The sequence below is a fragment of the Octodon degus genome, unplaced genomic scaffold (genome assembly GCF_000260255.1).
Source record: "Octodon degus isolate 3935 unplaced genomic scaffold, OctDeg1.0 scaffold00036, whole genome shotgun sequence".
NCBI classification, from domain to species: Eukaryota; Metazoa; Chordata; class Mammalia; order Rodentia; family Octodontidae; genus Octodon; species Octodon degus.
The window spans coordinates 14,713,901-14,738,580 of NW_004524612.1; the positions used below are offsets into that span (position 1 = coordinate 14,713,901).

Sequence of the window (24,680 nt, forward strand, 5' to 3'; positions counted from 1 at the left end):
AGAGAGGAGAGAGGAGAGAGGAGACATCTACCCTGCTCATGAACCAAGTAAAAACACCTTACAAAATTGACAGGTCATAAGTGAGCTTACACAACAAAGTTAAAAAATACCCTTAGCCTAGGACTACCATGGCCACTGTAGAGCCCTTTTGCGAGTAATTTTTATTGCATACTTTACACAGGTCTGAGAAAAGGAAGGCCCAGTCTAAACACATCATATGCTCACAGGTAGGGCTCTGGGGAGCTGACTGGATCATGGGGGTGTGATACTCACCAGTGAATTAATCCACTAGTGCGTCTGTAGCTAAATGTGATGCTGGGATGTGAAGCCTGATCAGAGGAGGTGGGCCACTGGGGTTGACCTGGAAGGGCCTACCCTTCTCCCCCTCCCCTGATTTCTTTCTGCTTCCTGCTGCCCTGCTACGAGCTGTTTCTCCTGAGATGCCCCTTTATCATGCCGTCTCATCGTGGAGCTACTAACTATGGAGTGAAACTCTACAAACTGTGAGTCAAAATAAATCTTTCCTCCTTTTTGGGTGTCAGGTTTGGGTCCCAGTGTTGAAAAGATAACTAAAAAATAGATTATGATCTAGTTGAACAGATGATATATATGTATAAAAATAAAAAAGGAATTTTCAAAAATACATAGAAAATATAAAGCAGGGCTGACAAGACAGCTCAGCAGACTAAGTGCCTGCTTATGCAAGCACAGGGACTGGGGTTCAATCCCTGGCACCACATGCTGCACTGCCCCTGCCCCTAGGTGTGCCAAGTCAGCCACCGAGACTGAGTGTGGTGGCACAAACCTATAATTCCAGTGCTGGGGAGGCTGAAAACAGGAGGATCACTATGAGTCTGAGCTGCATAAGTAAGATCCTATACCAAATACATTAAAAATAAATAAATAAATAAACATAAAAAAAGAAAATATAAAGCAAATGTTAAGAGTCTGTGCAGAGCAGATAGATGTTCTAGGTGTGAGCCAAGCACTGCATGAACAAAACACTTGAAGAAATTCAAGAAGATTCTGTGAAATATGGAACAAGGCGAACCTATCTAAAGACCATCTTACTCTAAAAGCCCAATTCAAAGAATTCAAATTGAAGATATTTTCTTCAGATTTAAGGGAAGAATCCACCTTTATTACTACCATGGTCTTCAAGAGCTCAAGAAACAAACCAACAGGAACATCCCTGAACTCTGTTATCCAAAAGGAATGGAGTCAGCATACAAAAGAGAAACCTGCATGCCCACTTTCCTGTGGTTCCATTCACGAGAGCCAGATGCGGAACCCGCCTAGTGCCCACTGACGGATGGATGAAGAGAGAAAATATGGAGTATGTATACACAGTGGAATGCTTTCCAGCCCGAGAGGAAATGGGATCTAGTCATTTGTGGCAAAACATATAGAACTAGAAGACATCATGGTAAATGAAACCATATAACAGAAAGACAAAAATCACACATTCTCCCTTATATGTGGAACCCCAAAATTAACAAGTTCACCTGCAAGCAGAACAGGAACTACTAGGGCCTGGAAAGAGTAACTGCATATGATCAATGCATGTGGTACAGCTATCCGCAGATATCACACTGCATTTCATTATTATGTGTTATGTGTAAATAAATAAAATGAAAAAATTCTACCTAATCCTAAGTCTAACTAAATTGGATGACTGGATGGACTAGAAATGAAATGACAGAAAAAATCCAGGTGTAGTCAAAGATCACAACAACAGATCTTCCTATTCCTTGCTAGTAAGGGTTTCTAGGAGTTGGCAACTTTTTCTGTAAGGTATAACTTTAATGTAGAGCTCTGCCATTAAAATAGGTATGGAACCATCAATAATCCACAACAAATGGGTGTGGCTATAGTTCAATGAAAGATTATTTGTAAGAACAGGAGAAGGGCTAAGTAGAGTTTCCAGGCCACAGTTTGCTGCCCTCTATAGCAGATGATCAAATTTTCCAAGCTCAAACTTTTCTTACTTCTGCTAATTGCATATAGAATCCAATAAGATGTGCAAAGAAAAATCTAGTTTTCTCTTTTTTACAAATTACACAGGTTGCCAGATAGAAATTAAAATTAATTATGTAGGTATGTTGCTCATTAGTTTCAAGACCTTATTTTCCCTTTGAATTTATGGACCTTGTGAGACTAATTTACTGGAAATTACATCAATAGTTCTGTAAAGGCTTTGATATAAGCAGGACAAATTGGAAGAGCTGGCAGCCAAGTCATCTTTCTGTCTTTTATGGAAGAATATATTGAGGATGAGAGAAGCTGCCAATAAAAAATTCTGATTCAGTGAGACAGATTATGATGACATTGATGGGCTTTTGATTTCAATAAGCAAAAAGGCTCAGGATTTTGCTAGCTACAAGAAAAAACAGCAATGTCTCCACTGCAGACCTTGAGACAAAACTTGGTTATAAAATAAGGTATAAAAAAAAAATACAGAACAGTAGCTGAGAGGCAGTCTGTTGTCCCACACAGCATTACTTTTCATATTTAAAGTGGGATGCCTTAACTAGCTTGATTTACCCTTATGCAGTGTATACCTGAACCAGAATATCATGTTGTATATTATAAATACATATCCTTTTTGTCAGTTAATGTTTTCTTTTTCTGAACCAGGGACATTGCCTCAAATACTATTTCTAAAACTTCCAAGAGATGATATGGGCTTTCTGTAAGAGATGCGGCAGCACCGACCTATAAAGCAATACAGTAAGTCCAGGGATAAGAATCTTTTCTGGGTGCCCAGGGAAAGCAGATCCATTACAAGAAGGAGGATGGATACCTGGACAAACCAAGTCTCTTTTCTAGAAAAAGGATGAAACTGCACAGAAGATGAGGCTGAGAGAGGATTGTGAGCTCAGCAGCAGGTATAAGAGAGTGCTGCCAGTTGAGAGGGGCAAGTGTCTGAAAGTAGGAGATGAGTCAAGAAGAAAGGGCCAGGGCTGGAGAGATGGCTCAGTGGTCTAAAGCACCTACTTAGAACAAGCTTAGCAAAGCATCAGGGACCGCGGTTCAATCCCCCAGCACCACATGCCAGCCAGCCCCGCCCCCTGGTGGGCTGAGCTGGCCACACACACCACACACACACACACACACTCTCTCTCTCTCTCAAATAAATAAATAAATTTAAAAAAAAAAAAAAAAAAGAAGAAGAAAGGGCCATGGGATCCAGTGCTAAGCTTCACCTTCTGCTTTACTATGAAGACAATAAAATCTTGAGGTTATGTTCACAAATTAACATGTTTTATAAAGGAAATATATGTGGGCTTCCATAAGGTTATCTATATATCTATCTACCCTTCCATTAACTATCTAAATTCCCCTACTGCCTTACAGACATGGAAAAAATGAAGATTTATTAAATAAATAAATCCCAGTATTTTACAAATACCCAAAAGGATGAAATACTGTATTCACAATAACACTTACACACTTAGCTTCTTGCCAACTATGGCACTAAGGAACAACCACTGCTGGCTTCCTCCCAGATACTAAACACAGCCTGTACCCCTCCTCGAAGCCCAGAGTCCCACCTGACCTGGCCTACACTGCTCTCCCGGGCCCCTCATCACCGTCTGCAGCATGCTGTGAGCTGTGTGGCTCTGGGGCTGTCATGGCCATCTCTGCTAATGTTGGGCCCCTCGGCCTTGTGGCTTGCTCCTCCAGGTTTGGCTGAGACGCTCCAGCTGCTTCCCTGACCATGCTCTGCCAACTAGTCTCTGGCACTTTAGAAATGCCCCTGCTCTATTGTTTTCAGTGCCGTGTGTGGCACCATCTGAAACGATCCTGCTCTTATTTACTCATCCTTGTCCTGCTCACCACTCTCTCCCCACACATCATCTGAACAAAGGGTTCACGAGCAGACTTTGCCTGGTCCCTGGTCCCACCGAGTTCCTCATTTAGATAAACTCTTGGCCCTTGGTAAGATTTCAATGGTTAAAGTGTGCTGAGTAAAGGAACAACCTTCTGTGTCCCACAGTAGGTATAGTCTTCAGTGGGATTGGAGGAACTGGGAAGCTTGGCAGTGACCCCAAAGGTTGCAGAATTCGTTCAGAGGAGAATGCAATCCTGGGACTTGAATAGTTCAACTTTCCCACAGTGAAGAAACCAAAATTAGAAAGATTTAAACATGGCTGGGGCTGGTGAGATGGCTCAGTGGTCTAAAGCATCTACTTAGAACAAGCTTAACAAAGCACAGGGACTGCGGTTCAATCCCCCAGCACCACATGCCAGCCAGCCCCGGCCCCTGGTGGGCTGAGCTGGCCACACACACACACACACACACACACATAAATAAATTAAAAAAAATTAAAAAAAAAAAAAGATTTAAACATGGCTAATAGCACACTGCATGCATTCTGACTGGATTAAATAGCCATAAAGCAGGGTTGTTAAAGAAGAATTTATCATTACCTGAGGGTGTGTGGTAAGCAAGGAAGATCCAGAGACGTAAGAAACCTTTTCGTAATGGGACTGGATAATCCAGTTGGAGCTTCCAAGGGCATAGCCAGAGCTGAGAGGAGTCACCTGGACTGCACCAAAAAGCTCCTAAAAAGAGCCAAAGAACATGTGAGCTTTCATAATACATTCAGAGCAGGGAAGTTTGTAGGAAAAGCAATAGCAATATCCTTGTTAATTCAGAAACGATTACTTTTAAAGCAAACCAGAAAGTCTAAAATGAAATATACAGACTATGGAGACTATGTGAAGTATATAGAAAGCAATCCTGTGATCTTTACTTGTCACGTGAAACGCTTAGCTCATTTGCAGTCACCATACACTCAATATGCACTCACTAAAAGGCTTAGGTGACAAGGCCAGACAGAACAAGGATTCAAAAACTTTGCTTTTCCTTTTCTATTTTAGGCTAGGTATTCTATACTGAATGGCTCCTGGCACAGGTTAAGAGCAGACTCAGGAACTCTGATCTTTTAAGTCGGAGCTCACAAGTCATTCTTGCCAAGTGCTTCTCCGTTTCCTACTTCTCTTATCCCAGCATCAGATAGTATCGCCTGCTGTGTCCCCATGGTAGGATGAGCTAGACACCCTTCTCCTGGCTGCTTACCTGCTGGCCCATCAGACACTTGCTGATGGACACCAACAGAAGCCTGGGAGGATTGGAGGAAAAGGACATGATTTTTCCCTTGCACAAGAATCTCAGAGACAGAATGTCTTACAGAAGGGAACTACAGTATTCTCCAAAGTACAGCTGAAAGCGTTCATGAATCATGTACAAGATACATTAATACTCACAATCTTCTGAGAATATCCCACCAGTTGGATTTTACTAAGGGCAGAGTTCACCTCCTGCATGGTGTAACATCTTCTCCAGGTTGATACTTCCACTGCATCCTTGAGCGGAGAAGGCAGCAGCCTGTAAGCGCACCACAGCGTCAATGACTAGGTGGACACTTCTGCAAAGAACAGAGCTGCCCTTCCTAGTAATGTGTCCACTTTACGCTGGTCAAGTTTGATGGCTTGTGATTGTTTACATTATTTTAAATAAATATTTTTATTTCTGTAAGGCTAGTATTCTCATTTCACTTTAGTTATTTGAGGCTTTTTTTCTTGGTTAATCTCAATAAAGGCATGTCGATTTTGTTCATTTATTAGACTACCTTTGATTTCACTGATTTTTCTACTGCATTTTTATTCACCTTTTTTATCCAGAATATAGCTAGAATGCTTTGTTTTAAAATCCAGTCTGATAATCACTGCCATCTGATTGGACTATTTAGTCCATTCACATTTAATTGCGTTACTGATACAGTTGGATCATATCTGTTGATTTAAGGTTTTGTTTTCTGTACGTCTCATGTCTTTTTGTTTTTCTATTCTTCCTTTACCACACGCTTTTGTACAGTACTTCATGGTACGGCATTTTCATTGTTCAATGACTTTCCACTATTAACTGAGCCAGTTCCTTAACAGTTGTTCCAGAGCAATTTTATGTGCACTTTTTTTGTGTGTTAGGGATGATCAAGGCAGAGGTCCCCTGCATGCAAGACAAATGCTTTACTCCTGAGCTACACCTCAGCTGGAGCATTTTTAACATTTTGTATTCTCTTCCCTGTTAAAAAAAAATAAATGAAATAAACTTTACTAATGGGCTTGAGAAAAGGTCTGGGTTTAACATTGATTGGGCTTAGTATCAGAAAATAAGGCACATGATTTGTGACCTTTTAGACAGCGCCAGAAATTTCCTTTAGACAAACAAAACAGTCAATGGAAAAAAATTTTATCATTTGCTCTAAAAGTATGGAGTATAACCTGGAAGTGGGATGTCCAGGAGATTCCCTGTATAGCAGAAGTCAAAGTACTTCTGGTGAACTGGCTGTGTGTATTAGCTTCTTCCCTCTTCTGACATATACTCAGAACAATAGCACAGGGCTGGCTCTCCCCCATCCTCCACACTTTAATGGCCTACCACTATACCCAGGATGACATCTGAGGCTCTCCTCAGGAGGAAGCAGGACCAGATAAGAAGCTCTGAGCTCTTACAATGCCCTACAGCAGGCAAGCCTTACACCTTGCTGCTTTGAAGAAGGAGGTTTTTCTAAGAGGCACTGGGATATGATGGAAACACAGGATTTACAGTCACACAAGGCTCGTTAGCTGTAAGCCTCAATTTTCTCTTTATAAAAAGGGACAATGTTACTTTCCTCTTAAGAGTTTTTCTATGGGGACAAACATAAAATACATGAAAAGAGACACTGAGGAAAGGTTTGCCACCTACCCTGTTCCAACTCTTGCAGACATGCAGTCCCAGAGACTCATGTACTGTCCAGCAACACTGTGGGAGACCTCCACCGAGAGCAATCACCTTGATCACTCTGCAGTGATCAAGCTTGGGTGTCTGTGCACTGCTCTAGCAGGTCTCAAGAAGGAATCCAAGTGACCCTTGCTTTACTTCTCCCTCTAATTTCTCAGGATCAGGGCACTTGGCCTGGTCTCCTCAGGCTAAGACTTCATGTTTTGGGTTGGGCAAAAGCAGGATTTCTTGACCTTACACCAAGCTGGAAGGCTATTGTTGGGGTGACTGGAGAGCAGCAATGATCATGAGGAACACTTGGCACTGTCCAAAGCATGGTGAAGCTTTGCCTCCTGCTGGCTCTTCTCTTGGTGGCCCTTTCTACCTTATTGTTCCCTCTACCTGCTCGTCTATGACAACATCCTATGAAAATCAGGCAGATTAAAATCTGCAACTGTCTTTTTGCAACAGGAGTACTTGGTTATTTTAATATTTCTATTCTTGCTAGAAATTAAGCAATTTTATATTCAGCTTACAGAATAAGCATGCAATGTTCCATGCCTCAGGGAAAGCAGCAAGCACAAACAAGGGAAGTATCTACCACTTCCGTCAATAGTTTAGAATCTACTTCCAGAGAAATACTAGACTGTTTTGGGCTGGGGAACAATTTACTTAAGCAAATTAAAAAACCTGGTGAAAAATTCAGCTATATTTAAGGTTGGCTTTCTTCTCATCTTTCACTTCAGGGTAAATGGCCTAGAAATATAAACTTAGATTCTAGAGAAATTGGAGAAAGCTTTTTATACACAGAAACATCCACAGGAGATGGTTTTTGACACCAGTTGAGCAGAGCACTGTTGGGAGAATGTTCTTATAAAAGATGTCTTGTTTCTTACTTTGCTAATGCCCACTGAAACAGTCACACATATCTTTTGATTTGATTCTGTCCAGTGGTTTACAGAGTACTGTCCTGCACTGAGCACAGTATCCTACATATGCCACACTCAGCTAGCCCAGGAAAGAACTAGCAAGCCCAGTAAATGAATGACTATCACCTGAACTACACTTGCAAGTATGGGGAGAGGGTAGCTCTACCACTGAGAGGTGCTGAAAAATCATGAAGCAGCCTAACAGAGAGCAGAAAAGGAAAGCCAAGGGGCCCCTTCTCAGTGTTGGGCTTTATGGCAGGTCATGTGGTCAGTGATCCATCTCCAGTGTTCAGCGTCTTGTGTGGGGCCCTCCTTGGTTCTAATGAGGAGAACATAACAAAAAGAATGGGCTGACTTCAGTGATTGGGTGAAGAGGTGCATTTCTGGCACATTATGAAATACTCTAAGCACAGACCCATGCACCCAACAACCAGGCTACAGAGCCCAGAAGACCTCCTTCCCAGCTAAGCCTGGGAGAGAAGGGTGGTCAGGCCAGGCCTGAGTTAATTACAATGCTTGTGCTCCTGAGCAGAGGCAGTGATTTAATACTTCAAGTCTGTGGTTTTCTCAGGTATCCTCGAGGACATTTTACAAACCGTAATTGTACAGAACAGTTAGGAAACAGCTGGTTTTTTATGTGCAATTTAATGTTGACTTTTACTTCTACTTGCAACACTGAGTACTTCATGTAAACTTTTTTCCTTCTATATTTTTATATTGAGGGTAACACACCTCCCTCAAAGATTATACAAGATGAATAAGATACATAAGTGTATAACTTTATTAAGAAATACAGTCACTTTTCAGTATCTAGGGGCTATTTGTTCTAGGAACCGCCTGTGGATGCCAAAATCCAAGTCCCTTCCATAAAATGGTGCAGTATTTGTATGGACAGTGGCTCCTCAAGCCTGGCATATGAACAACTTGGGTTATCACTGGAATTTTAGTTTTGACTGGTGAATAAGTCTTGAGTTACGACCCAAATGCCGGCCACTTGTACTTCCACATGGTCTCAGACACAGATTAAACTTTTTAAAGAGTTTTGGAAGGAATACTACAATATCCTTTCCTCTACCAATGTCTAAGAACTGAGATCTGCCTATACACAGGAAAGAGACTTGGAAGGCTTCGTAGAGGAGCCCAAACCTTCAAGTGACAACAACTTGAGTTACAACCAGCCTTCAGGAACTGAGTTCATAAGTCAAGGGTCCACTGTAACCTACCCTGTCAGAGATGTGCTTTATTTTTCGTTCTTTCTTTCTTTTTTTACAAAAAAGGGTCTTACTATGTAATTTAGGCTAGCCTCAAACTCCCGGGCTAAAGCAATTCTGCTTAAACCTCATGAGTATCTGGGACTATAATCTTGTAGCAGTGCACCTGGTGCTCCCCATACACTTTAAATCATCTCTGCATTACTCCTAATACCTAACATGAGGTAAATATGAGATAAATAATTATACTATGTTGTATAGAGACTGCTGTCCCAAAAAAGTCTGTCCATATTTAGTACAGAACAATTTTTTTCTAAATATTTTTCATCAACAGTTGGTTGAATCCAGAGTTCAATTCAGATACATAGGCCAGCTGAATATAAATGTACATGTCTGGAGTATATGTATGTATCACATACGTACACATACATGTACTCTCTGAGTATTAATCCCCTTTCAACACTTGTGCCTATATTCTTCGGAGATCTTACTATTCTGACATTTTATATGTCTATTCCTTGTCATTTCCCTGTTTGGAAATAACATTGGTTCCCTTTTAAAAAGAGTTTGAGGCCTATGTTTCACAAATTATTCAGGTAATTTTTTTTATTAGCTGATATGAGGGACACTAAAACATATTATTGGCTTTTTCAAAAGAACAACATTGTTATTCTTTTGTCTGATGCTAAGATTTAATGTCCAACTCTTTTCTCACTTTCCTGGTGTGCACTGGCTGCTTTTAACAAAGCCTTTCAATCAGGCCGTTGCCATCTTTGTTCAGAACAGCCCTTCTCACCTCATTCAAATGTTCCCCAAATTGCCAAACCCAGCTAGTTTTGCCCCTTAGAATCTTTGCCAACAACTTCCATGAGTATAGGAACAGTGTCTTGCGCTTCTAGGGGGCATTTTTCTACAGCTCATCTTAATGCCAGGCCCTTTGTGGATGTTCAACAAATAAATGTACTCTGAATATAAAAATTCCATATTTATATTTAGGGTTCTCTTGTTAGCATCCCTTTTTACTCTTTCTAGATGGTCATCTTATCATTACCACTTTCTATCTCTAAACATCTTGTCTAGCTTTGCTTTTTCTAAAACTGTCCTTATGCTTGAGGTCATAATAACAGGCATTTACAGAGCCATTTACAGCCATTAGGATTATTGGCTGATTTAGGATAAGTAGGATAAGAAAACCCAGAGGGAACTAGTGTTTTCTGGCTTTCTAATTTATCAAAGTCAAGTTCTCATAGTCTAAATTTTTCATAAGTACTTTCTACAAGACTTGATTGTTTTATTTTGTTCTTATCATACTTGAATGCCTAATAAAGGTCTGTCCCAGTGCTCTGACATCAAAGCCCTGCTGCCTCTTCCCACATCCATACAGGCAGCAGGAGATCAGTTGTCTTTTAAGGCTGCAGGGACCACTGCAAAGCTGATAAGTAAAATACTGACTGGACTCTCAGCACTGAATGAAAGAACAAAATCAACATGTGAGCTGACTATAAACAGCACAAGAGGAGACGCTTACCCCTCATTTCAGCAAAGGGCATGTAACATAACATGCAGGAGGGATGGAATGGGGATATGTTAGATGCTCTAAATGGAGCAAAGGTGAAGCCTCAAAATCAAGCACTTGCAGACGTTAACCTAAAACTGTACTATAATCCCTAGTTTCTGCTTTAGACCATATTATCTCTAGCAAGAATAAAGTCGATTACTTTGGCTACCAAGACATGATCTGAAAAGTCTTGAAAATATCCAAACCATCTCTGCTTTAATTGTGCAGTCACCAAAAACCCTCTTATCTATAATGTGATCTACTGAGTGGACTTGTTTGCTAGCACAGAGTCCTACAGAGATGAGCCACACTAATTCTGAGCCAACCAAATGTCTCAGTATAAAGTAATTAAAGGGGTTTTTGTTTGTCAGTCAACATCTGGGAGCTGGGTTAGCAGGCATCAGTCCTTAGAGGCTGATCAGCACTGTGTAAGATGAAAGAATAAAGTGTCAGGGATCACAAGGCTGAAAAAGCTGTCTTGGCCCCCCGTAAGTACCTGCGCTCTACAAGGACCTGCCTTAAAGGGTCTCTCCCTTGGACACCTTTTAAAACTGCACCATAAATGAACTTGGAGCTAATTCAATCCTCTCATGTTACAGAAAAGGAGATTGTGTCTTAGAGTCTGAGTGATAGTACAGTAGACACAACAGTGGGTGAGGAAACAGCTTCCTTTTGATTGTCCGGCTTTCATCAGGAGAGGTGGGGTCTGAAGATGATATTAGGTTTAGCAGGCTAATGTGTTGTGGTTACCATAAGAAGACTTTATAAGCCTACTCTACTTTTAAAGGGCAGAATGCTGGTTTTTACCAAGCACCTACTCCATGCCTGTCACTTTTATGGATTTCACTTGTGCTACTCACTTAGTCCTCGCAACAATCCTATGAAGGGACTATTTTATAAAGGAGGAAACGAGCCTAGAAATAAACAGCTGCAGCAAATATGAAGCTCATCTGAAATTTAAAAACCAGTCTATTTAACTTCTAAGCCTGACCTTTTGTTTTTTTGGCAGTACTGTGAGCTGAACCTAGGGTCTTCATACTGAGCATTATAGCAGGCCTTTTTATTTTGAGACAAGGTCTTATGAATTTATTAAGTTGCCCACACAGGGCTTGAATTTGTGATTTTCCTGCTTGAGCCTCCCAGTGTTGGGATTAGGGGTGTGTGCAACCACGCCAGGCTTCTAAGCTCATATTTTCGAAGCATCAGAGCAGAGAAACATCGAGTTTAAAAAAAGTCATTTATTTATTTATTTGGTACAGGATCTCACTACACAGTCCAGACTCATAGTGATCCTCCTTGTCTCAGCTTCCCCATGTGCCACCATGCCTGGCTTTGGTGGCCAGCACAGTGTGCCTGGAGTCCCAGGGCCGGCACAGCATGTGCTACCAGGGATGAAACCTGGGTCCTTGTGCTTGTAAGGCAGGCACTTAGACTGCTGGGCTATCTCCCTAGCCCAGAAACATCAACTTTAATTTTTTTTTTTTTTTTTCTCCGAATGCCTTTGGGGCAGGTTTGGCCAGCTTGAGTTGTGGGGATCGAACCACAGCAACCTGAGCCTGACTGCTTTGTTAAAGCAGCCACTTAGCGAACTGAGCTAAGGGGCAGGCCCCTCACTTTTTTTTTTTTAAGTCTTCTTTAAGGAATGAGCCTTCATTTTAAATTCAGAACTTTGGAGAGGATTTTGACATTGCCTTGTAATGATGTATCCTTATTTTAAACTCTGGATTTCTACTTTTATGAAAACATACAACCTTACATAAAAAAATACTTGAGGCTGGGTTACTGGATGGAATATTTTGCTTTAAAATTCCTTATTAGCTGGGAAACGTGGTATACACTTATAATATCAGTACTTAGGAAGATGAGGCAGGAGGATCACTGCAAAAACAAGATCAGCTTAGGCTATGCAGTGAGTTCAAGGTCAACCTAAAAGTACAGAAAAAGAGACCCTAAACACCTCTCCTCCAAATCTCATTAAAACTTAAACTCTGAGGCAAATGTAGGAAAATCAGAGACTCAAAAGTTACACTGCAAGATTTTCCTTCCTTTCAAGACCCAATGCAATGTCAAAATGAGGAAGAAGGATAGTTAACTTCTGTGAAATAAATCTCAAGGAGAAGTGTCAACCGAGGCAGGGAGTCATACAACTGTCAAAAAGCAAGAGGGATTTTTTTTCAGTATACAAACTGATAATAAATCAAATGCTAATTTATACTAACTTCAAATGATTTAAGGGAATTTGTCAGATTCTTTTGACAATGAGTCTGAAAGTTTTTAATTTATTGTTTTATTTAGTTGAAGGTCTTACTAGTAACTCAAGCTGCTATGATGCACTAATTCGAGGCACCTGAGCAAGACCTACGTTGATGAGCTTGTGTAGGCTTAAGGGTAAGTAAACCAGGGGCTTGAGCCTCAAGTCCAGCTCAGAGGATCTGCTTGGAGCATACGTAATTGTAATGGTTGAGCCAGCATTTAAACATTTTTTTTTTTTTTTTTGCGAAACCGGGGATTGAACTCATATCCTTGTGTTTGCCAGTCAAGTGCTTATCCTACTGAGCCATCTCCCCGGCCTCTTAAAAAAAGATTAAAAAAAAAAATCACATGTAAAACATCCAGAATTCAAGCTTTTCTTAGGAAAATGAAGAGTTGGCTTTCAACATTTTCCAGTGGCCACAATCTGCAAAAGCTGGGTTCCTCTAAAGTAGAACTAGGTAGAGAAAATACAGGAATTACGGGGAGAAAAGAATGAAAAGTAACATATGGCTATTTCACTTAGGAAGATTTTAATAAACCAGACAGTAAAAAACTTTCTCAATGTGGTGTGCTCTGGTACTCTGGGACATGAAATAGCAATGATTGGTGACAGAAACCTAAAGGTGATGTGAATCTTTCAGTACCAATCTTGCCCAAATGAGGCACTTTTAGAACTCTTGTCAAATTTTAGGGGCTTTGCTGCATAGCTCAGTTGTTTAAAAGTGCCATTTGGGTAAACGCAGGCAGGCACACAGGACCGCAGTTCGATTCCCAGCTCCAGAAGCTGTACCAGACCTGCCCTTAAGGCAGCCTGAAGTAGCCAAAAACAAAAACAAAAAAACCCCCTCCTTGTCAAATTGTAGGTAAATATTTCAGAAGAAGTCTTTTATATGATATCAGTTAAAACATAACTAGCTCTTCAAATTATTGGGGCTGGGGAGATGGCTCAGTAGAATAAGCACTTCCCTGGCAAGTGCAAGGGTCTGAGTTCAATCCCTGGTTCCATTCAAAAAAACAAAAAAAGTTTCCTAAGTGTCTTATGGAACCATGCTAATCCTCCCTGCCTTTAGATTCCAACCACATTTTCTCTTACAGTATATATGATGGCATCTCTTTTTGCAAGCCAGTTATTTTGTTATATTTTACAAAAAAATGGGAGGCCTAGAACAAATGCCAAGGACTTTGTCCAAGGTCACAGAACAGGCAAATAAGGACTCAGGACTTCCTAAAACTTGGCCCAGTGTTTGAGAAGTCAGGAAATCCTGACATCTGAGTACCATTTCTGATGTTCCAAAACTATTTGTGGCATAATATTATAAAGGGTATAAATTTAAAAAGAGGAAGTAAGGGAAGTCACTGCAAAACTGTTGTAGAGGGAAAGAAAAAAAAAAAACCAAAACAACCAAACAAAAAAACAAGCCCTAAAGTTTCTAAGGAAGGAGATGCAGGGAACTAGCATCCAATGTGGTCCACTGGGTGCAAGGAAGATGGGGAGAGAGGAGGGAAGACAGCACTGCAAGGTAGGGGAAGAGCTGAGATCAAGAATGCTATGAGTGGAGGGAGAACTGGCTACTATGCTGGGAGAGAGATTAGATCAAGGAAGGCATTCAGAGACACAGAGGACTCAGCTAAGTACATCTGTAAAAGCATTTTGTAAGATGAGGCCCCTGTACACAAGACCCCCAAATAAGGAAACACTGAAGATCTGTAAATAAAAGATGGGAGGTAATGTGCAAAATCACACTTTGCTGCCTACTCTCATGAGAAGTGGATCACATGCCACTGCACAGGTGTGCACAGAAGATGGCCTAGCACAAGGGTATGGTACATGGCCTGGCAGCCTTAAAGAAGTGGCGAGGTTTGAGACCAGATACCGCCACTCACGAGCTGGGGAACTTGGGCAAGTTAACTAAATCTTACTGTGCCATTTTTCTATCCTGTGAAATGGGAGGAACACCACTACTCACCTGAGTTATAGGATTACATAAACAACATATTTAGAATAGTGTGTGACACACATCCAGTGCTACAAAAGCTAAGTAAAATAAGTCATGTGCATGCCAAGGAACACAGAGGGGATACAGAGGCTCAGATGCTCCAACAGGCACGATGGAGAAACAGCATATTCCTCCAGCTACATAAACACATTCTTGCAGAAACTAGATAGGCAAAGACAAAACATTTTGGAGTTGAAATATGCAGATGGCTAGCATCATCACTGATCTAGAGGGAAGGGAAGTCAGTTGCAAGGTAACTGGAAAAAACTGGATGTGGGTAGGAACGCGAACCACCAAGGAAGTCAAAGACTGGTTTTAACACTTGGCTTTCCATGCTAGGACCAGAAGGCCCAGTGTGTCGTGCTATGGGGAGGGCAGTGAAGGCAGCAGTTAATAAAGATAGTGAAAGTCAATTAACAGGGACTGAGCTGTGTGCGACTTGCGTTCTCTGTTGTCTGCTGAAATAAGGGAACATGAAGAGTCAAGAAGTCTCCTGTTCCCTCTAAGGTATTTTTACTTCATTTCTTACAATTTAAGCTCTCTGGGGACTGTCAAGGATTTCCCAATTTCCATATCCACAGGTCTCACCTCCATTGTACTTGAAGGTACTTCTGAGACCACTGGCAAAGTCATGCTTTCAGAAACTTCCTTTGAGGGCTGGACACTACGCTCAGCTCTCCTCTCACCTCCATAATTATTTCTCTGCAATCTTTGTAAGCACTCTGTCATCCCTGAAGCAGTCTCCTTCATGCTCACTCCTACTGCCTCAGTCCAGCCTTTGCCATCTACCTGGGTTTCTCAAACAGCGCCCCTGCTGGTCTCCCTGCTCCCATCTCTGCATTCCCATCCATCCTCCATGCTATTTCCAGTGTACCTTTCTCCAAAACCAATGTGATCATGTTACTCTCCTTATGGATCTCTGCTAGCAAATCACACACTTTTCATTTCAAAGCCACATGTCACATAAAGTCTGCACCATTCCACTCGATTTACCCTTCAACTTTCACCTCTCTTCTACGTGTGCTAACTTACACAGAGCTTCTCAATGAGTCCAAATGTGCTGTGTCCCATGACACCATGTTTGGGCCCCTCTCTTCAATCTTTTCTGCCTGGTAAAATCCTTTACTTGCTCCAGATCCAGCTTAACTGCCACCTAAGAACTGTTCTACTCAGCTTACTTTTTTTTTTTAAAGTATCTTTTAGGGAAGGGTCTATAGGGTATTCAGGGTCTCACTATTAGATCAGACTCCTAGTGATCCACCTGTTTATAGCCTCCCAAGAGTTGGGATTACAGGCGTGTACCACCACAGCAGGCCCAGGGATCGAACCTCTGGCCTTGCGCCTGCTTGCAGGTGCTGTAATCTGCTGCTACTCAGCTTTAAGCAGTCAAGAGTTCTTCACTGTCTCACTGCCAACAGCACAGTGGTCAAATGTCTCATATGAGAGGCCAGGTGAAACTATGACTGACCTGTTGAATCATCACGTTTTCCATTCAATTCCATTCCTCCAACATGAAGCCAAATGTTACTAAAAAACTCTTATACCCAGCAGAAAACCTTATTGGGTGATCCAATAATCCTTTTAAAGACTAGGGAGACTTTACTGCTAACAAGGTTAGTGCTGAGGCACAGTGTTTACAAAGCCCGGGCTCTATAACCAAACAGGAAGAGGGCTGCCGCTCACCGCTGTATGTCCTTATTCTTCCACAAGGAGGCAGACTGAGCCTTTGGCACTCTTTCAATGAAATTCACCAACTCTTCCATGAGAAGCCTGAGTTTAAAGAACAGATGTGAAAAATTATTAGAAAAACACCTTGCTCTAACACTGTGCCCACCAACACCTGCCCTGTTTCACTCAGACACCATTTTACATTGACATTCACCTAGCCTTTGAAGTGAATTTACCTTAAAACAATTCAACCTTTAAGACAAGCCTTGCTTGTTTCTTGTCTCTAAACACTAAATATACAAGCCTATTCTAAGTCTTTCTAGGATTTTGGCCTCTATGTTACTAAAGGAGTTTTTACATGACTGTGAAGTATCAACTCTGGTGGCAGCAGGAGTGGGGTCAATTATTTAAAAATGACAATATGAAATGTATAATATTTTAAGGACTATCCTAAAATATTGAAATATCCTAAAAATAAAGGATAGCAAAAAGCAAATCATTTATGAGCTCACGAGATGGACTCATAGGACCTGAATGAGGGCACCTAATAAATACTACTCTCAGCTGGGCTGAGGGTATACACACTCTCAGGAGTCATGACACAGAGAACTGTGGGAACTCCTGGACCAAAAAGCCTGCAATACATTTTCATTATCTTGCTCATAATCAAATGTAGATGAATCACACTGATTTAAATCCCCTCCATATTAATGTATATATAGATAATACGAAGCTATACACGTATAAGCATCCAATGACTGAACAACTTCATCTCACTTTTATTTTTACTTAATCCTAATGCCATCTCCTCTTTTTCAGCAGGCAGGTACGTGTGTGGAGATGTTTAACTTAGGAAGTTTGCACTGAACTGCTTCCCCAACTTTTTTATTTTTTATTTTGAGAGAGTCTTGCTAAATTGTCTAGGCTGGGATCCAGCCTGTAATCCTCCTGCCTCAGCCTCCCAGAGTGCTGGGAACATGGATGTGTCTCTATGCCCAGCTGCCATCTCTTCTTATCTTGGAGAAGCAGTACTAGTTCCAGGATCCTGTGAGCTGGGACCCAGGCTCACAGTTATCCTGGCTATAGCTCTCATAAGAACAGTCTGAGGCATCCATCCTCACATTCTTACTTCTTTAGACTATCGTCTATCATTCTAGTTTCTTCAGCCCTGAAACTGATCCATCACTGAGAATCTTATTTTCTATAATGGTCCCTCGTTGAAAAAAAAAAAAAAAAGAAGCCCTGTTAACAAAGGGGCTGGGGAGATGGCTCAACAGAATAAGCGCTTGCCTGGCAAGTGCAAGGGCCTGAGTTCAATCCCTGGTTCTGAGAAAAAAAAAAAAAAAAAAAGGTCCCTTGTTGGATTCCTTACAGCTCTCTGCACACAGTACAGGTAGAATGGTTTCATACACAAAACAGATTGTTTCTTTCTAGTCATTCCATCTTGTGGATGCTAGAATCCCACCTCAGAGTCTAGATCCTCTTTATTAGGTCTTGACAGCTTAAAAATATATTTGTTGATTTATTTTGAAGAATATCTTTTCCTTTTTTAAATTTTATGTACTGACAGAGTCTTGCTATGTGCTTATTATTATTACTTTTTGCTATGTGCTTAGACTCATAGTGATCCTCCTGTCTCAGCCTCCCCAGTGCTGGGATTACAGATGTGCGCCACCACGACCAGTCTTGGTAGCTGGCTCAGCACACTCGTGGCAGGACCAGCACAAGGCCAGCACAGAATGTGATACCAGGGATCGAACCCTGGTCCCTGTGCTTGCCTAGGCAGGTGCTTAGACTGCTGAGCTATCTCTGTGGCTCTTTGTTGATTTGTTTCAAAATAATCATTTAAGAGATATTTTTCCTGGGGTAACTTCCATCACATAATTATTATTCTCAGTAAATGATACCATGTACTTTCAGCATTCATCTATGTCACTAAAGCATGGCTGGGGCAGAGAAAGGGACAGCAGAGCTTTCTCGGAGTCAAAGACTACACATTCTTACTCCTCAGCATGCAACATTTCATTGTCACCAGCAGGGACAACTTAATCACCTACTTGTTATCTATTGCCTATTTTCTACAAGCTATCTGTAGAGTTTGCAGTAAACCATATAAAAAGGTTTATAGTTTGCAGTAAACCATATAAAAAGTAATAAAATTTTTTCTTTTGGTGTTCTCTGCCTTGCATCTTTGTGGCATCTTCCCAAACCTTACATCCTCTAGTTGGTACCATCTGCAAAGAAGCTATCTCTGCAAAGGCCCTTCAATTTACATTACAAGAAAATGACTAACAAGACCACCCATAGCATCTTTATCCAGGCATTTCCAGTGAACAGTCCTTTATCTAGAGTCACCTATCTGCCCCAGAGGGAAGTAACCAGACTTCACTGAGGGAGGAGCTGCAAGCACACCGCAGGGGGCTAAGCAACTGTGCTCACCTGCCAATCTGGACCGTGGGCTCCGTGGCATACACTGTGCCTGTGAATCCTGTGTGCTCAGTGATGTAGGGCAAAGCCATCATGCAGTGATAGTTAGAGATGAGAATTACATCCACTGTGGATAAGTCTATTAGCTCGGTCTGCAAACAAAGAGGAGATGAGCCATCTCTGGGGAAGGCACACAGATCAACATAAAGTGACTGAAAAGGATGCTGTCAGAAGGCAGAGAAATGGTTTTTGTACTTCAGATTAATGAGGCCTTTCCTACCAACCTTCTACTTTTTCACTATAGGATTTTGTGAACAGTACCATTAAGTAGGAAGACAAGATTAACGAAGATGGTCCACCAGTAGTACTCTGATTTTATGAGAAGAGTTCTGAGTTAAATGTGAGGCTAACTGACAACAGGGCAGGGCAACACCTGTTGCCTGGCAGGTGAAACCAGATAACATGAAGTGAGGGAGCACAGTCGAAGCTCTCAGGGGTACCAGCATGTACTGTACCACTGCTACAGGTCAACAGGAAGTGGGGAGCAACACACACAAACCTACTCATTGAATGTCAAATGGAGAGACAACTGGTTTTTGTTTGTTAAGGCAATTTTTAGCTACCAGTTCTGTATATGGAGTCAATAAAAAAAAAAAAAAGGAATGACAGCCATAAGAAGAAATTTACATTCTATCTTAATCTTAACTCAAATCTACCATTGTAGCCTCTTATTTCATAGGCAAGGGAAATTGCTATCCAAGTTGCGTGAAATTTTTTTTTTTTTTTTTTTTTTTCAGAACCGGGGATTGAACTCAGGTCCTTGTGCTTGCCAGGGAAGCGCTTATTCCACTGAGCCATCTCCCTGGACCCTAAGTTTTGTAAATGTTAAGAAAATTCTTTTAGTAGAAGAAAATTTTCTCTCATAAGTTTAAGCCCTGCCTGTTAAGGCTCTATTAGTCCCTTATTCCACCAATTTCCCAATGTGCTAGGATGAAAGAACTCACTTGGTCCTCTGAACCCCCAAGTACTTTATGTATACCCCCCTTTCTGACAGCACTTTGTACAATGACATTTCAGAACAATACCCTGTCCTGTGTCCCCCTCACCCCACCACCATGGCAAGCAGCACAGAAGAGGCCTTGGCACACAGGTGTAGAAGGGACTCAGCTGGGCAAGGTTATTGCCTGTGGAAGTAAGGTGCTCTGGCTCAGAGGCATCATCACACCACTCTGAGCTCCCTCAGGGGAGCTGAGCCCCAAAACTGCACAGTGCACTGAGGACAAGCCCAGCTAGGTCACAGAGGTGTTTCAGGGAGAATGGGTTTGGAGCTAATATGCCTGTTACAATTTATTTGGAGATGACCCTCAGAGTCTCATGTGCTCATGGTTGGGACTTTGGGGAGGCGAGTGGCTCATGGGGGCGTGATATGCAACAGTGGGTTAGTCCCTTGGGGTGTTTACAGCTGAGTATGATGCTGGGAGCAGGTGGTTAACTGGGGTACGCCTGGAAGGCTCTGTCTCCTTGCTCTTCCCTGTATTTCTCTGCATCCCACAGCTATGCCATGAGTTACTTCTCTCCATACCCTTCTGCCATGCTGTCCTGGAATCACCTGACTAGGGACTGAAATCTACAAACTGCAAGCCAAAATAAAACTCTCCTCCTTACAGTTGTAGGTGTCAGCTACTGTGTCTCAGTGATGAATGAACTAAGATGGGAAAACATAGCAGATATCTCTTACAAGAAATGTAAGAGGCATCCTGCCATTTTGACTGTGGGTTCTTTGCAGCAAAACAACTCTGCATATAAAATAACTGAATAAAACTACCAAGGCAGCATTAGCTCTAAAGGACAGCATGTGAGCTGAAGCCCCAAGAACCTCACTGTGAGAGCAGCAGCATTTAGTGACTAATATGCCCAGGGACGTTGGCAGCCCAGGAATATCACCTACGACCCCCAGCTGCATGCTGTGACTGCACTTGCACAACAATAGCCATGACAAAGGAGCATGGAATACCACTGATTCTACTCCCTGAAATTAAGGGAGAGTGGTTGAGTTTCAAAACCAGACAAAAATGATAGGAACAACTGCTGAAGGAACAATGAAGCTCAAAAGCATTACCACCTTCCTCAAGCAAACAGAGGCCAGGTGATGAAACTTATTATTTCTCCTTAACTTATAAAAATCATACTTGGCATGGTGACACACATCTATAACCCCAGTCAGTGCTCAGAAGGCTGAGGCAGGAGGTTTGCTGAGAGTTTGAGGCCAGCCTGGGCTACATAGTGAGTTCAAGGCCAGACTGGACTACACTGAGGTCCTGACTCAAAAAACTAAAATCAGCCCACAGACTCTATAACTGTAAGAAATTTGGAGAGGACAGCTGGAAGAAAAAAGTATTTTTTATGTGTGTATATCTATACACAAGGAATATATAAATATATGGTGAATGTGTAAATTTAAACATTTTTACAACGAGGGCCAGGGAGATAGCTCAGTAGAATAAGTATCTGCCTGGCAAGCACAGGGTCTTGAGTTCAATCCCTGGTACCATTAAAAAAAAAAAAAAAAATTACAACGAAAGACACATTGCTATTAATTCCCTTGAAATATTCTCCCTTGCTTCCAACATACTTGTCCCATCATTCTTGCCACTTTCTGAAGCAGTTCGAAAAGTTCTCTTTTGTAAGTTTCTTTACTACAGTGAAGCTGAGTGCCATCCAATGGAAGGCAGACTTGTAAAAACATGATGGTGTGTACTTATTTACCTTACTTGGCAGATGGCACCTGACCACTTCTGTCTTTTCCTCAAAGTCAAAATGATCATGAGGAGCTGGGGAGATAGTTTGGTGGTCTAAGAGCCTGCCTGGCAAGCGCAAGGACCCAGGTTTGATTCTTGGTACCTCATGCCCTGCCAGCCCCGCACCAAGCAAGCCACTGAAACTGGATGTAGTGGCACACACCTGTAATCCCAGTGCTGGGGAGGCTGAAACAGGAGGATCACTATGTCTCTGAGCTGTGTATAGCGAGACCCTGTACCAAATAAACAGATAAATAAATGATAGATTAAAAAATAATGAAAGAATTGCAAAATTGCTTAAAAAGTGGCAAGGACCTTGGGATGTGTATGTTTGGTGCAAAAGAGAATATTCTGACTAATGGCAATGTGTTTTTCACTATAATAAATATTTAAAATTTTTGAAAAACATTCACCATATTTTTCAATCACAACTCACGTATCTCCACAATACATGCTTACATAACTTTCTCCCCAAAGTAATAAATTTAACATTCAAACCATATATATGTGTATAACTTACATATTTATTTACTTCCACTCAGTGGAATTCAATAAACATTAATGAATCAAGCATAATTTACCGATTACTTCCTATGTTGTACTATATCATGTACAGAGTTTATGGTGTAGACTTCAGAGTATGCAAAGATATTTATTTAAGACAACTGTACTAGATTATAAATTTTATAAGGACAGGGGTTGGTTCAGTTGGGTTTGTCCACAAGCCACTGGAAACCAGATTGCAGTCAGTGTTTCTCTCCCACTTCTACTACATTGCTGTTCTCCTTGTCCTACAATGACTTGGCTTTACTTTAAAATGATAACTATCATTCACCTGTGCCATGTACTCTTGCTTGGAGCTTTAGAACTCTCTATATATCAATAACACTGGTAATTAAACAATTTTAAATATTGAGTGCTCCATGGAGCAAGTTAGAAAGTCCTCTGAGCACCTGTTTGTGTCTCATTTTGTTGTCCATAAACTGAAGGTTGCAGTTGTCAGTGCCATCTGTGGCACACTGAAAATGCATGCAGCACCTGGATCGGCAATCTCTGAACAGATGGGGAACTGTCCCACCAATTTCTAAGTGGCAAAATGTGGATGACAACAATGAGAGATTGTCAAGATTCTCAACAACTCTTCCTGTACCTTCATTCTTACCACCAACTCCCTCCTTCGTCTGCTACCTTCAATTACAATGCCCTTCTCTTTTTCTTCTGAGCTGTTACCCACAAAGGGTACATATACATACTTCAAAGACAGAGAAACTTTAACCACAGAGTTTCAAAGTATAGAAATGGGAAGAGTGCAAGGAAGAGAAGATCAAAATAAGGGAAGTGGTGGTGTAAACCTAACTATGAACCTGCCTTCTCCAGGCACTGGAATCCACTGGACTTGTGGAAAGAGGGACATGGCAACTTCTGACTTCCTAAGAACCCCAGAGAAACCACTGGCTCCCGTGTATTCATCTGTCTGTTGAGAGCCCATGCAGGCTTGCTCTGGAGATTAGGCCTGTCAGCTGAGGTCACCTTCCTTTAAAACTAATGGAAACTGATGAAACTAGCTTCAAACCCCAATAAAATTCTCACTGCCATAATATATAAGCAGCAGCTAGCCATGACTCAGTCCAGATACCACGAATTTCAAGTAATATTCAATATATTTTAAGTCTGTAAGAATTTTGCAGTTTATAGGCACTAGTTGAATAATAGCAATCCTCAATTACCCACTGTAAGCAAAATTAGGAAGAGTATGGCTAATCTAAGCATAAAGGCATTATAATTACAAAACCAAAAGGCTTAAGTTATTTCCTTACTTTGCTCAATACTATGTCCGAAAAGTATTACTGAAGATTACAGAAAGAACCAGGAATAAGAACAGAGTGACTTAAACGTTTTATAGACAATACAAAAATCTCTTAAATGATGTTTTAGCTGTATAACAATGTGCCAGGAATAACAAATTCATTTCAAATTGAAAACAAGAAGCTAAGCTCCTTAAAATTATTTCTTGACTTCACTGTGAGAGATTACACAATATGTGTAGTTTCCACAATAAGATTCACTTTCATCTTACCTCTGGTAAACAGAATTCAGGCACAGAATCCACAAATACATGACCTGAGCACTCCTTTAACTCCTACAAGAGATAAAGAAGGACAATACTAGTAAGAGATAACCAATAGGTACAACAACAAAGAAATAAAATCTCTAAACCATACCTCAGAGGTGGTAGGTTATTTAGACTAACTGCTCTCTGTTCCACGTCAAGTATGTTGAGTGTCTTACTGAGGTAAAAATGTTGCTTATTGCCATACTCAGTATTAAAATGTATATTTCTTGGTGCCTTTTTAAGGAAGGACACATTCTACTTCTATAACGTATGAGCCAATGGTTTCCAAGTAACGATTATGAAGGCCAGAGGAACAATATGAGAACTATCTGGGGGCACTTATTAAATCAAAGCTCACTGGGCCTTATCTAATATCTAGGCAATCAACGTAGGGATGAAGGAATGCAGTCTCTGTTTATGACAAGCAACTTCAGTGATTCTGCTATGCAATCATGTTAGGAGTTACAGCCTTGCACAAATTACTCAAAAGCCTTTATTCCACTTACCAAGGGTTGGGGGAAAAGTGGAAATAAGAAGGGAGGCTCAAGGGTAGGGAGTATGAGAAGCTCAAAGTAAGAAAGATCCAAAATGTACAAAAGATATTGTAAAAGGGAAAGAAACTGTTCAAAAGAGAAGAGAAACTGGGATGGGGACAGGAGAAACTAAGGAAGGGAAAAGCAAAAAACCATGTATGTGTGATAGTTTACTAATTTCTTTTAGTTCATAAAGGTTTGCGCTAATATTGTTTGGACAATTAAATACCTGTATCTTGAACTATGAATAACTAATTTAAAGATAACAATATGCAATGCACTAACTATTGTTACCCATCTACTTATCTTGTTTTGAAATTTTTTTTTAAGTTAAAAACAGGCTGGGGAGATGGCTCAGTGGAATAAATGCTTCCCTGGCACGTGCAAGGGCCTGAGTTCAATTCCCGGTTCCACCAGAAAA

At 41.1% G+C, this 24,680-nt stretch overlaps 1 protein-coding gene across 3 annotated transcripts in view; it reads right to left on the reverse strand.

The window, feature by feature from the left end:
- Positions 1–24,680, reverse strand: part of Ints9 (integrator complex subunit 9) — a 95,376-nt gene that overhangs the window by 30,897 nt on the left and 39,799 nt on the right. For all 3 annotated transcript variants that reach the window (XM_023714663.1, XM_023714662.1, XM_004630701.2), the window contains 5 exons: positions 23,691–23,753; positions 18,828–18,967; positions 16,404–16,490; positions 5,275–5,395; positions 4,435–4,569 (listed from right to left, as the gene is read on the reverse strand). In XM_023714663.1, coding sequence (XP_023570431.1) covers positions 4,435–4,569; positions 5,275–5,395; positions 16,404–16,490; positions 18,828–18,967; positions 23,691–23,753 — 546 coding nt within the window. The remainder of the gene's footprint in view (positions 1–4,434; positions 4,570–5,274; positions 5,396–16,403; positions 16,491–18,827; positions 18,968–23,690; positions 23,754–24,680) is intronic.